Consider the following 15,450-nt stretch of genomic DNA (forward strand, 5'->3'; position numbering starts at 1 on the left):
TCAGATGATCGTCAGTCCCATTGAATGGAATTCCCCTTCAGTGGCCTCCAACACGGCTCCCAACAATCCGCGGAGCTGTCCTCCCGGATGCCAGTACGTACCACGGACACAGCACACCCCACTGATTCACTCTGCCCACTCCTCCCGAGGCACTGGCCATCCAGGGGCCAACAACACCCTCTCACTGCTACGAGATCGCTTCTGGTGGCCCAATATGGCAAGGAACGTGAGAAGGTTCGTGCAAGAATGTCCAGACTGTGCCATGTCCAAGAGCCTGCACCATTTACCATCTGGCAAACTCCTTCCTCTACCGGTGCCAAATCGCCCCTGGTCACACCTAGGGGTAGACTTTGTCACTGACCTGCCCCCCTCTGAAGGTAACACATGCATCCTGGTTATAATTGACCGGTTCTCAGTATAACCCTTCTGCTAGCTTTCTTTGCGGTGTTTCCCGGCACCTGTGCGTTTCTGTCCCTTTCTAGGATAGGTCCTCGGTGAGCACCCACTCTGCTGGATTCAGAAACCGGGTTCTCGACTTGCAGTGATTTCCTCACTCGTCGATGTTGTATCCAGTCGGCCCTGGTTCCGGCATCATGCTTCGTGCGTTTCTGTCCCTTTCTAGGATAGGTCCTCGGTGAGCACCCACTCTGCTGGATTCAGAAACCGGGTGCTCGACTTGCAGTGTTTATCTCACTCGTTGATATATGTCCAGACGGTACGATAAGCCGGGTTTTGGCTTCATACGTCCTGGATCATGCAGCCAGATTCTTCTTCTGCGGGAGCCTTCTTGGTCATCAGGCCCCCGGCACAGCACTGCAAAAAAATTCCTGGACATCCGGGCTGGGCTTATGCTTTCAGGCTGCCCTGTTTGGTCTACCGTATCTAGGTCGCCCTGAGGAGCCTCCCGATCACCAGGATATTCCATCTTGCTGAGGCATCGAGCGGGAAGTATAGGTGGCATTTGCGAGAACCTTCTTGTGTAATGCTGTCTCAGGCAGTGCTCCCCTCACCTTAGAGGGTTGTATTTGAGCTTGCGTCTCCCGTTTGGCCCAGTACTTCCCGGTATCTGTGAACAGATGCTTGGAAATCTCTAAATCCATAATATGGTAAGTGCACACGTTATGCTTTGCGCACTTTTCTGAAATCCTGTATGGTAAGGGGTACGCGTTATTAACCTCGTTCCCTTTCTCTGAGTTGGTTTAGACCCCGGTACATTGGGCTCCACTCATCTAGTGTGTCTCTGTCGACACACTCTGAAAGTATCGCTCCCCTCACCAATGAGGGTAATTGTAAGCATGGTGCTTTCTTTCGAGCGTTTAATTCTCTCTGAGGAGTTGGATTCCTCGCTCCATGGGCTGTTTTCTAGAATCCTGTATGGTAGAGCTACGCGCAGCACCTTCGTGCTCTTTCTGAGTGGTTTAAAACCCCGGTTCCGCCTTGGGCACCACTCCACCTATGTATCCTTTAGATACCTACTTTAACAGGGTGTCGCTACAGAGCATGCGGTAAGCCCTGTGTGACAGGCCAAGACTAGTATGATTCTAGGCTCTTGGTCATATTCCCTTAAAGGAATCTATTCCTGATTCCAATCCTTGAGCTCTACCCCGGGCCCAGGAGTTCTGGCCCTAACAGGTAGGTTTTTTGGGGTATGTAGCCTAGGCCTTTGGCCGTAGGGAATAATGTCACCGACAGCCGTCTAACCTCCCTGGGGCAATTCCCATGGCAATATGGTAGAGTTGGTAATTAGTGCTCGCCATGTTTTCTGGCATGCAATCCCCTCAGCATGGGTATACTGTTCCCCATAGCGACCCCTAGAGGATGCAGTTCGAAGTTCTCATGAAAGGGAACGTCTCAGGTTACTTATGTAACCATGGTTCCCTGAGTAGGGAACGAGACACATTGCGTCCTCTAGGTTTCTTGCCATGCTGCGGACGCAAGCTTCAGACGAAGAAGTGGATGATGTGTTCTCTCGGCGCCTATTTATACTATAGTCGCACTATAAGTGACGTCACGGCTGTCGCCGGCCAATGCGTTGTTGGTGTTTTTTCAATGTATGCTTCAGACACGGGTCATGACGAGGCGTTCCCCATAGCGACCCATAGAGGACGCAGTGTCTCGTTCCCTACTCAGGGAACCATGGTTACATAAGTAACCCGAGACGTTTTTCACTAAGCATGCATAAACGTTGTTTTCTCAAAAACACAGTCACGTACATACATGCTGCTCACATATTATTGTAGCCCAGTTTGTGCTGATTACAGTCTTATTAAACTTCAGCCATTAAAATGTGTATAAGCAACTGAAAAAAAGCACAAATGTCAGGGCATGTCAAAACTTCTCCAGGGCCCCAAAACACCCTCAGACCCCAGAGGGTTAATAAAGGGGAGCTTGATGAGGGACAGACAAGTGAGGAGGATGAACTAATAATGACATAACGAGAACAGGAACATAACCATAACCAAATATGGGCACAAGAAACTAACTAATGAAAGCTGACAACACAAAATAAATTTCACATTTATTTTGTGAAAAGGTATTTAGTTCACAAATGGTGTGTAATGTGTAGCGAATCAGCTCATGGGAAATATGAATAATTAACCATAACTAGTTATAATTAACTATTCATATTTTAGATCCACTGTAGATATTTAGCTGACCACTCAGGGTCAACCGTCTTGTCAATTCTAAGAACGTTAATTTCCTGGTTAAAGGAAATAACTTTCTTACTGTACAATTCTATAAGTTTGTAACATAAATCTGCATGATTGACATCTGGCCAAAAATTGGACCCAGAGAGTCACTGAAATTAAGGGAGCTTAGTGATTTCCTCGTCTCCTGCAAAAATGCAATGCCTCATGTACATGGTTTGGGGGTTTTGGATGATTGTGAAGAAAATCAGAAATTGCTGCAGAAACTTTCTAACTGGGTAACAACTCACTGGAATAGGTATGTCACTAAAGCACTAGATGAAGAGAAGCCATACCCAAGTTTCACTGATTTTTCAGAGTTTGTGGCAGAGGAGGAACGTATTGCATGTAATCCTGTTTCCTCTATACATGCTTTAAAAAATGCAGATGAAAAGCCAGGAAAGCAGCAGAAACGTCTCAAAGCCAGCACTCTGGCGCAAAATGTTAAACCCATTACAAAGAGCTTGAGTGCACTGGAAAGAGAGAAAGGCTCCAAACCCAGCCATTCTGCCACTCAGGATAAGAAACAAATAGAATGTGTCTGTTGTCAGCAAAATCACTTTATACACAAATGTGAAAGGTTTGCGGCAATGCCTCTTGAGGAGAAGAAAAGCTTTGTCATCAACAACAAGATGTGCTTTGGTTGTCTCAGAATCGGTCATATCTCCAAAAAATGTAGAAAGCGAGCTACTTGCAACATCTGCAGGCAGAGTCACCCCTCTCCACTTCATGAAGAACGTTTTCAAGGAGGAAAGCTAGAAGCTTCACCTGATGAAAGGGCTTCCACTAGCTTATGCTGTGTGGGAATGGTCAACTGTAATCGCACTTCAATGATCGTTCCAGTATTGGTCTCTTGTGCGACAAAGGATAGCCCGGAAACTCTAGTCTATGCATTACTGGACACGCAGAGCAGTAATACATTTATTGATCAGGAAGTCTGTGATAAAATTCAAGCAAACACAGGACCTGTGAAATTAAAGCTGTCCACAATGACTGATAGGGCTTCAATTGAGAATGGTCACAGGGCAGTGTTGCAAAGGAGATGCCAGATTTGTTGGATTGTCCCATAGGGCTTCTAATTGGCTATGATTGTCAGAGGGCTTTGAAGCCAACTCAAGTGATATCAGGGAAGGATCACGAACCATACGCAATGAAAACGATCTTAGGCTGGAGTGTAGTGGGATCCATAACACCCAACACTTGCTCTACGAATGTAACAGGGTTCTGTCATCGCATTTCCTTGAGGGAACTCCCAGCTATCACACCTGCATCAGTAATCAGGACATTGGAAGCAGACTTTCGAGATACAGACTTTATGGAGAAGGCAATATCACAAGAGGACATTCAGTTTCTTCAACAACTAGATGAAAAAACCGAGCACAACAAAGAAGGTCATGTGGAAATGCCCCTACCTTTTAGAGAACGTCCTCAGTTACCGAACAATAAGCAACTAGCCATAGTTCATTTGAAGCACTTGAAAAAAAAGTTAAAGAAAAATCCTAAGTACAGAGAGGACTATGAGAGATGTATGGACAGTGTTTATAGAGACGGTGATGCTGAAGAAGCAGAAGTCACATCAAAGGAAGGAAATGTGTGGTACATTCCGCACCATGGGGTGTACCATCCCAGGAAGCCTGAAAAAATAAGAGTGGTATTTGACTGCTCAGCCAAATTTGACGTCACGTCTCTAAACAACCACTTACTCACTGGACCAGACTTTATGAATGCTCTGACTGGAGTGTTGTGTAGATTTCGTGAGCATCAGATTGCAATTGTTTGCGATGTAGAGAAGATGTTCCACCATTTTCACGTTAGTCCAGATGATCGTGATTTCCTGAGATTCCTATGGTGGGAAAATGGCAACACTGGAAAGGAACCCAAGGAATATCGCATGCGAGTGCATATTTTTGTAGCGTCATCCTCTCCGGGTTGTGCCAACTATGGCATGACATATCTTGCCCACAAACATGAAAAGGACTATCCACTGAAATGAAAAGACATTTGTCATTATTTTTCTTCCATACGCTTGAACAAACCTTACTGTTTATCACAACAAAAGGCTAAGCAAGCGCATGACACTGACAAGGTATGCGGTATATTACGATTATAAGACCCAATCCACCAGGCTGGGGTCTACATAACAAGACCTTCTCCATTTACAGAGGGGTAAAATAGACAGACAAAATCCATGCCTGAAGGGCAGGGACGTCCAAGTTATAAAACCTGGTGAAGGTAGATGGCGAAGATCAGCCTGCAGCAGCACAGATATCACCAATAGAAACTCCACTGGACCAAGCCCAGGAGGAGGCCATTTCTCTAGTGGAATGGGCCCTTACTCCAATAGGACACTGTAAGCCCATTGAGGCATAAGCCAGGGCTATAGCATCAACTATCCAGTAAGTCTCTGCTTCGTGATTGGCAGCCCTTTAGTGTGGCCTTTGAAGCAAACAATAAACTGCTCTGAATGCTGGAGGTGGCTAGAGCGCTCTACATACATTACTCATAATCCTTCACACTCCCTCACCTGTCCCTTGTCATTAATTACTACCACCTGCAGCCACTTTCCTTCAACACATAAAAGACAGTTAATTTCATTCACTTGTGGACAAGTCTCAAACTTGCTCACCTGCCTGTTGCTCCTAGGACTCCCCTTTCTAGATTACCTTCTTTCTCTGGGATGCTCTTGAATCTGGACTGTTGTGCTCATCCATTCAGCTATTCTTAGGAAAGTAATTGACTATTACTCTAGTTCTGCAATTTTTTAAAACTGTTTGTGCTTGCACTCCTCATTGGATGATTTATGGGTTTGTAAATGAGTACGTTCACTTACCTACCTTGTTTTTCTTGCTCCAGTTTGTGACAGTAACAGCCAGAAGGCTGATGATTTGTGCTCTGAGAGACCGTTTGAAAGGGAACTCCTCTCTTCTGATAATCTTCTCTCTTCTGAAATCTCCCATTATAATCAGTGAAGCTGACCACACTGCACTTTGTTTATTTATAATGAGAAAACTTGTGAATGTATAGCTCTGCTCAATCATTGTTCTCATGCTTGAATAAAACTCAGTTTTGAGCTGCACAATGTGGATTTTGAATAACTTTAAACCTGATTTTTTTTTTCACTTCAGTAACTCGGAGGGTGCCTGCATTGACACTTCCCAGCAATATTAGTGGTACAGTGATACTACTTATTATCTTGATTCTATTGCTGTCTCTAGGGCTGACATTTAGGGCTGTATGTTGTGGTCTTCTCTAGCTTAGAATTCCTATTGGAATTATAGAAATATGATAGTGTTATGTGCATGCCAGGTTAAAGAGATGGGTTTTTAATCTAGATTTAAACTGACAGAGTGTGTCTGCCTCCCGAACAATGCACCGATGATTTTGATATTCTGGGTATTATCAAATGGCCAGAGTTTTGAGATCACAGTAGATGTGAAGGACTATAATGCAATAAGAGCTCGCTCAAGTACTGAGGGGCTAAACTATTCGGGTCATCAAAATATGCCAGATGTTGTGCATGAAACCACACACTTAGAATTAATAGCTTCCTCAATCTCTTTTAATGTGATTAGATGCATCACAAAAATGCTGATCTGAAACATTCAACTGTTTTATGTTTGGTAATGACTGGAAAAAAAATGTTGTTGGGATAATTTGGCAGCATCTAACTTGCTGTAAACACAGAACGCTGCAATACTTTTTGGGTCATCAGTAATATTGACATCAACCATGAGTTTTTTTTTTTTTAGTTTCTTTCTAATTTTCTTTCTAATTTTTTTTAGAATTTTTAGTTTCTCTTTCCAGTCTGAAAAAAAAGATAAGTTTATACATTCTCCTCAAACCATTTCATACGCAATCTAATAAATGCCCCTTCAGCTTTGTTTATATATGTTGTCTAATTTGAGTCGTAAATCAGCCAATTCTGCTTGTTTATAATCCAGTAAATCATCTACATTTTTAGATGAGATTCTTGAGTTTACATTTAATAATTTTTTCATCTATTCTTTTCTTTATTGCTAAATCACTACAAAATGTTCTAATATATTTGCCAATTCCACACTTAGTAAACTCCCAGTAGCTACTGTAGCTGTTGTCGTCTATAACTTTATTCCAGTTGTTTTTATGATCTTAATTTCATCTTTTACCTCATTATAAAAGAGAACTGAGTTAAGTTTCCAGTAAGAGGAAAACCCACGCACATGATCAGAAGCTAGAAGGTGAGTGCGAATAAAAGTAAGGCATTCGTGACAGAAGACCCGACCTGCAAAAACTTCATTTGCGTTTACCCCTCCGTTTGTTTTCCACGTTTTGTTCAGTTTTCTGTTTTCCCCATGGATCCCCTCGCCTCAATGTTTACCTCCCTAGCCGACAAGGACCTTCCCCTCTTGGAGTATGCGGTTGAGTTCAGTCAGCTCGCCGTTTTAACGCGTTCGACGAAGCTGCGCTGAACTCACTCTTCTGGATCGGGCAAATTACCACCGCCCTGTCGACCTCCCTGACACCACCAGACTGAGGTGGAGAGAAGCTATAATCCGGTGTCTATCCCCAATCCAGAGCACAGCCAGACCGAGAGCCCAGCCCACTATCTCCCCGCTGTGCGGATCCCAAGCCCGAGCCCCGCCGTGACCGACGAGCCATCGCCGCACGGAGCGACAGAGCTGAGGATCGCTGCGGAGCCGATGCTGCAAATGATGTCAGACCAGGTGCGAGTGCTGGCTACAATGCCCACCGCGAGGGAAAGAGCCAAGGACAGTGAGATCGCGGAGAGGAGCTCCGCCCACTGCAACATGGCTGAGGGTGAGCTAATTGTGTACCTGGGACTGCTGGACTTTGAAAGGGACCTAATAGACTGGGAGGCAGATATGTATGCTGACATGCCCATTCTCCTCCCTCCTTCATCGGAGCCCTCTATCACTTCTGTTCCTGTTCCCACATCAAGCCCAGAGAGGGCTCCTGATCCCACGTCAAGCCTAGAGTGGGCTCCTGATCCCACGTCAAGCCTAGAGTGGGCTCCTGTTCCCACGTCAAGCCCAGAGAGGGCCTCAGATCCCGAGTATAGCCCAGAGAGGGCTCCTATTCCCACGTCCAGCCTAGAGAGGGCTCCTGTCCCCACGTCCAGCCCAGAGAGGGCTCCTGTTTCCCTGTCCAGCCCAGGGAGGGCTTCTTTTCCCGAATCCAGCCTGGAGAGGGCTTCTGTTCCAAAGGGCAGCCCTGACAGTCCGGAGGCTCAGAAATCCCTGCCCCACCCTCCCGCTCCTGCCTCCTCCACCGCTGTCGTCTGGTAGCCCCTCTGCTTGCCCTCAGCCCACCATCTGTGCGATGCACCATCAGCCAGTCTCCATCGTCATCGTGGCTCCCTCCTAGCTCCCTCCTCTCTGCTGTCCACCAGCTCTGCCGGGCTCCCTCGTCCCTCTGGCTCTGCCTTGGTCTGTCGTCAACCATCCGTTGCCTTGGAACTCCGTGGGCTCCTCCTTCCCTTCGGCTCCTCCTCGGTCCTCTGTCGCTCCAGCTCCACTGCGGCCTTCCGGATCCACGCCTCCGCATTGATCCAGTCTGTATCCAGATCAGATGGTGGATCAGCACCTAGAGACAATCTCTACAGCCCTGAATGTCAGCAGAGACCATGTCAACTAGATGTGCCCCAGAGACAGATCCCCTGCAAAGACCTCATCACCTCGACCACCATCGGCACAAGACCATGGGAACCAAACGAGTCCTCTGCACCTGTGTTGCAGCCTGGAATTAAACCACGCCATGCTGGTTTCATCTGGCCAGAGAAGAACTGAGCCTGGTTTCTCACAAGGTTTTTTCTCCATTTCTGTCACAGATGGAGTTTTGGTTCCTTGCCACTGTTGCCTTTGGCTTGCTTAGTTGGGGACGCTTGACTGATTGCACAGACACTATTGGAAGAGAGCTGAACTGGACGATGACAACACTGAATCATCAATTAACTGACTTTAGCTGGAAAAATGACTCTGTCACTGTGTTCTTGCATTATTGACAAAATTTTTCTGTTTGACACTGTAAAGCTGCTTTGACACAACCAGTATTGTATAAAGCATTATATAAATAAAGGTGACTTGAATTGACCAAACATGATATAGGTGAGGTTATATTAATTAGTTATTTTATCATAACGCATGCATAAAACGGTATACAATACAAAAGACAATATACAGGAACAGTAATAATATACACAATGATCTGTGGATAGGCGGAGTCATTCATAGAAAGGTTTGGCTATGAATTAATTAGAGAAGAGTCAATTTTTTATGGGCAGTGTGTGTCTCTTTCCTATGGCAACATGAAGTGAGAGTTGCTCTGCCAACATTCCTTTGAGCAATAAAACCAGTGTTATCAGATGATTTGTCATTGCTTGCCATGATAACCAGAGGCCTGTTCTGCCTTTTTGAGGTGTTAGTTGCTCTTTGGGGGTTGTCAACAAAACTCTAACACATAGTTTGCTTCTTTTGGTTAGGGGTTTTGTCTGATTGGTCCAAACCGGACTGCAGTAGTACAGTCTTAAAATGTCATCAATAGTGGTTCATTACAGTTATTTATTAATGTGGTAAAAGGGTTAGTTCACCCAAAAATGAAAATTCTGTCATTAATTACTCACCCTCATGTCATTCCAAACCCGTAAGATGCCACGCGGATACATTTTCTACGTTGTTTGTGCTTTGATTTGAACGTAAAACAACGTATCCGTGTGGTGCGGCTGACACTGAACAACATACACTGTTTGCGTTCAATGCATATTCTCAAAAATGGCGCTACGGTGACATGGAGGAGACGAATTGTTGAATAATGTTTTTTTTCTTTTGCGCACAAAATGTAAAATTATGGTTGAACCCCTGATGTCACATGGATTATTTTACCGATCTCCTTGCTACGTTTCTGGACCTTGATTGTGTAAGGACCCTTACCGTCTATGGGAGGGTCAGAGAGCTGTCAGAATGCATCAAAAATATCTTAGTTTGTGTTCCGAAGATGAACGGAGGTCTTACGGGTTTGGAATGACATGAGGGTGAGTAATTAATTACAGAATTATCATTTTTGGGCGAACTATCCAATTAAGTCAGTAGGAAACTGTAGACCACATTTTTAAGTGAGAAATCACCCTGATCTATTATAATACTGTATACTAGGAACTGCAAGAGCTAGGGGGGCTGAAAAACATCTCTGTGGAGCTTCCTGATTGGCCAGTTAGTGATGACACAGTGCTTCACTTGGCAACCGCTGAGGCTCTAGCAACAGGTTGGTCCATCCAGTCGGTGGGTTTGGATTGGGCAACACTGAATTTCAGTTAACAGAATTATGATACTGATTTTTCTGAAATGCAACAAATATTTTGAGATGCCATTACCTTGCAGGAAAAGCAGGTGAGGAGCTACTGCATGAGGTTGCTTTCCGATATGTGGAGGGAATGAAGGACATGGAAGGGAGGAAGCCAGGACCTTCAAGTATTCTAGGTATGCAACAACATGTTGTAACTTTTGATAACGTGAGTAACCATCTAACCAAAATCACCATCACTAACACACTGTTTCTCATTACCAAAGACTATTAAATACTAACATTATTTATAATAAAATATTATATATTGAACAATAATATTTAATAAACAACAACAGCCATTAAAATGTTACTAAGAAATTCAGTCAAGAGTTCAAAGGCAGTACTCTGATAAAGCATTAAAGTTATATAAAAAATTTCTTGGCATGTTTGTGAGCACCGAACAGCCGCTGACCCCCTGAACCTCACATCTCCGAAAATGTTGAAGCAAATTTTCAAATTGGCGCCATCTTTATTAACAAACTGCATATTTGGGTCCTCATTTATAAAATACTGCGTAGAAAGCATCCTAAATTAGATTTTATGATAATTTCTCAAAGTGCCTACGTGTGATTCATAGAACGAACGTATGCACAGAAAATGTGCGTAGGCCTCCCTTTTAGATGTGAAATCTATAAATTGCAATGATCTTGAAAGTTTCAGATCTCCGCCTTGTAAACGATGTCTATTTAATGTCATTGACTTATAAAAGAACACCTGACAATGTTCAAATCTTTTACAAGTGGCAAGAATTACTTATATTTTCAAAACTCGGGCAAACAAAAGTGCGTACATCTGCTCAGACCCTGACGTGGTGCTAAGCTCTTTTCCACGTCAAAGAACGTTTTTATAAATATGAATGTTGCCGTGGATTTTTGCGTATGCACGTTTTATAAACGAGGCCCCAGAAGCCTAAATTATTACCTATCGCCTAAAAAAATTAAGAAAAAACAAAAAAAAACTCTTAAAAACTTTACAAATACTACAACAGTAGTATGGGCATCCACATGACACTGTGAGAAATGCTGCAAGCAGGGTGATACAAACGGTTAAACCGTTTCCATGGAGATACTGATAGAATAACACATAGCTGGAAAGACCTCTCAGACAATCAGATTCGAGGACCAGAAAGAACTGTTGTATAAATAAATAAATAAATAAATATATATATATATATATATTTACTATTGAAGAAAATTAAAAAGCTATTTTTTGCCTCCAAAAGACATGAAAAAAGACATGAAAAAAAGACATGAAAAAGACATTAATCAAAACTAGTTGATAATAATAATAATAATAATAATAATCTAGTGACCACTACACCACCTTTTTACTAAATTAACAGAAAAGCAACAGTTAAAATCATATTTACCAATAGGTACCAATATAAAAAAAATGAAATACAAACAATATGGAAATTATTACAAAAAGTGCAAACTTCCTGCTCCCACTGCGCAATGAAACTTTTATTCAGTTTAGTTTCAGTTTAGAGCTTTATCAATCCCCTTGGGGCAATTAATTCAGACTTTCGTAGTGCTTCACATATACAACACTTAACACACAAACAAATACTCAAAATACACCAAATACATAAGAGAAAAAAACATTATAATAAAATAATAAATAAACTAAATTTATTACATAAATGTATTGCTTCAGGCACAAAAGTAAATTTGTACCAATTTGTGAAAAATCTAATTGACCTTAAACGTCTCCCAAGGGGCATCCACTTAAATTAAAATGCCTAAAGCTAAACTTCCATTGTATTCACATTTCTAAACCTGTTGTCCAACAAAAGAGAACATTATAACCTTTTTACTCCACAACACCAGTCAAATGCTTCCTTTTGTGATCTGATGTGGCTTCTTATCACAGAATGAGGCAGAAAATATGTCCCATAGGTTACTTTAAAAATACATCGATTAGCAATGGATTATAAACATACTTAATTATTATGAAAATACCAGAGATGGCTTGAATAACACAGATAAACTATATTGTCGCAGTCGAGTGTTTATTGTCTTTGTTTTATCATTCAAAACATTTATATGTTCTGTTTACTCAGTTACAGCTTTAATAGCGATGCCGTTGTCTATATAAGGGACTTCCTGGAGGGTCATGCGTTCCGCTATTTCTGTGACTGGATATGTGGATTTTCTGTACGAAGGTGCTCTCTGGCGTCCAGTATGAATTAAACAGACATCATGTGTTTATAGTGCTAATGGCCAATCCATCATATTTTGGGGAATTTTTATTTTTTATTTTTTTAATAAATATGGGTTCAGGCACCGTTTAGGCACGGGAACCATTTTAAAAGTATCGATTTGGCACCAGTATCGGGAAAAAAATGTAGCGAATCAGCTCATGGGGAAATATGAATAATTAACCATAACTAATTATGATTAATTATTAATATTTTAGATCCACTGTAGATATTTAGCTGACCACTCAGGGTCAACCGTCTTGTCAATTCTAAGAACGTTAATTTCCTGGTTAAAGGAAATAACTTTCTTACTGTACAATTCTATAAGTTTGTAACGTAAATCTGCATGATTATTGACTCCGGTTATGAGTAAACAATGAACACGTCAAGTGTGATACAAGTAAGGTTTTATTAACTACATAAACACTTAAACTAGTCTAACATACTACATAAACACATTAAGCCGGTCTAACATACACATACACACACACACACATACAGTTGGTATAGGAAAGGGTTAAAGTTTAGCACTAAAGAAAGAGACATAAGGACTGACATTTATGGAACCATTTTGCATATTCAGCAGATCTAAAACCTGAGGGAAAACGTCAGATTCTTAGATCAAACAAACCTTGTAAAAAGGTGTAACTGATACTTAATGCATCAATTAAATCGACTAAGTTTGATACTTGCGTATGTCTGAAAAAGATTCCTGATGCAATCTTAAGGCCCCAAGATCTTGCTGAAGTTGGTTGATGAAAAAGAGCTAGTTTGAGTCAGAATCACTTGATGAATGAAAAGGACTAGGCCGGAGCCTGGCACGAGCTTTGGTATCCTGGAGCGTTTCTCACATCTTCATCTTAGCATCTCACTGAACCACCGAACAGAGCGGGTCCCTGGAGCCGGGCCTTTAAGGTCGGAGAAGATCTCCGCCTTTCAAGATGGGCTTGTCCAATGAGCAAAATGGAATTTCCGAGCGGGAAGTGGCAATTGCTGGAGGGTTTACGACCCTTTGTTCTCGAAGCATGGTAATTTGCAAATGGACTTAAATCGAAATTATTAACGATTCTCAGGGCCCTAATATATATTGCCTATGTACCACCATATAATATACACGCTTGTTTCGATCATACGAAGGCAAATTCATAGATACTAAACAAGGTAAGATTACATATAGTGAAAAGGGAGGATCAGGAATGGGTCCCCTCACAAGCATACTAAAATAGTCTAAGAATATCAAAGAAAAAATACACAATGACAAAAATATACTCTGTTAAATATAACAAAAAGTTGTGTGTCTGATTGGTCCAAATGCTACAAAAACCATACCCAAACCTACTCATTACTATGAGAAACTAAGTCATTATTACAATAAAGTTTCTTATTATTACGAGAAAATGTCTTATTATTACAAGACACTGTCAGGATTCCTCAAATCTTGCCCTGGAGGGCCAATGTGCTGCAGAGTTTAGCTCCAACCCTGATCAAAGTCACCTACCTGTGATTTTCTAATGATCCTGAAGACACTGATTAGTTTGCTCAGTTGTGTTTGATTAGGGTTGGAGCTAAACTCTGCAAGAAAGTGGATCTCGTGGGCTAGATTTGTGGATCCCTGCACTAAGTCATTATTATGAGAAACTAAGTCATTATTACAAGAAAGTTTCTCATTATTTTGATATAAGTCACTATTATGAGAAAGTTACTTATATGATTCTGTGAGTCTTAAATAATTTTTTACTTGACTGTGGTGGAAATGGGCTTCCATAAAATCCCTAGGTTACGACTGTAACCATGGTTCCCCGAAGGGAACAAGATGCTCAAATCAAAAAGGGTGAAAACAATGCCAGCTTCTGATAGGATGAAGCAAGCACTCACAGGGATGCAGGAGATATGACAGGGTGACGCAGTGTCTGGTTCCCTTTTGTGAACCATGGTTACAGTCGTAACCTAGGGACGTTCATCTTCAGGAACTCGAGCTGTGTCGGAAACACTTTGGGAATGAACCCACGTAAAGGCCTGAAGGTCACCAACTCTCTTGAGAGACGTGTCAAAAACTTTTACAAAACCTCCTCTAGAGGTTCAAAAGCGGCCTTAGTTAGCCCTAGTGCATAGTGCAGGCTTCAGCCTCAAGGCACTACAAAGGAAACATGACACCAACGGGTTCCTTCCCAATGACTGACCATCCAAAAGGGTGTGGTAAGCAGATATAGCTGCCATGTATACATTAAGGGTGGAAGGAGATAACTCTGCGGAGAAATATTCTTGCATCTTGCTTATCGCTTTTGGTCTCGTACTGTACAAGGTACGCACCTTGTCAGTGTCGTGCACTTTGCTTGACCATTTGTTGTGATAAACAAGAAAGTGTGTTCAGCTGAATTCAATTTGAGTTTTGTTAGACGAATGTAAAAAGCTTACTATACCGCGGCAGCGGTCGCGCCAGCCCTCATATGAAGACCGAAGAAGACCGTGTGAAGACCTCCACTGAGCAGGGACACCGGCAAGGGACATAAGAATCATTCTCTTTACTACTACTTGTTTCCCTTCTGTTTTCAGTTTTTATAACCAGTTCTTACTATGTGTTTCCAGATCCCTACTATCACTACCACTCGCAAACCATGCATCACACACTGTAAGCAGTGCAATCCTAACAACCTGCGCACTTTGCCTATGTTTACTAATACACTACTTTCTTTTTCTATTGGTCTCTGGAATTGCCAGTCTGCTGTAAACAAAGCAGATTTGATTACTTCTATTACAAGTCATTCAAGACTAAACCTCATGGCCCTGGCAGAGATGTGGATCAAACCAGAGGACAATGCTACTCCTGCAGCACTCTCCAATAATTTCTCTTTTTCCCACTCCCCCCGTCTGACTGAAAGAGGTGGAGGTACTGGTCTGCTTATCTCTAATAATTGGACATTTAATCCTTTACCATCTCTGAGTATCAACAGCTCCTTTGAATCACATTCAGCCACTATTACCCAGCCTCTTAAAATCCATTTTATACTTGTTTATCGACCTCCAGGACCACTAGGTAACTCCGTGTAAGAATTAGATGTGCTGCTCTCAAACTTTCCTGAGGGTGGTACTTCCCTAGTTATGCTTAGAGACTTCAACATCCACTTAGATAAACCTCAGGCTGCAGTCTTCCACACTCTGCTTGCTTCTTTTGATCTCAAGCGAGTATTAACTACGGCTACTCACAAATCAGGCAACCAACTGGAC

General features: G+C 42.3%; 1 protein-coding gene across 1 annotated transcript in view; it reads left to right on the top strand.

The window, feature by feature from the left end:
- adprh (ADP-ribosylarginine hydrolase) overlaps positions 1-15,450 on the top strand; it is an 83,708-nt gene that overhangs the window by 38,208 nt on the left and 30,050 nt on the right. The window contains exons 3-4 of the mRNA XM_016258238.1: positions 9,836-9,944; positions 10,061-10,159. Of these exons, the coding sequence (XP_016113724.1) occupies positions 9,836-9,944; positions 10,061-10,159 (208 nt within the window). The remainder of the gene's footprint in view (positions 1-9,835; positions 9,945-10,060; positions 10,160-15,450) is intronic.

The sequence above is a fragment of the Sinocyclocheilus grahami genome, unplaced genomic scaffold (genome assembly GCF_001515645.1).
Source record: "Sinocyclocheilus grahami isolate Dianchi unplaced genomic scaffold, SAMN03320097.WGS_v1.1 scaffold1661.1, whole genome shotgun sequence".
Classification (NCBI taxonomy): Eukaryota; Metazoa; Chordata; class Actinopteri; order Cypriniformes; family Cyprinidae; genus Sinocyclocheilus; species Sinocyclocheilus grahami.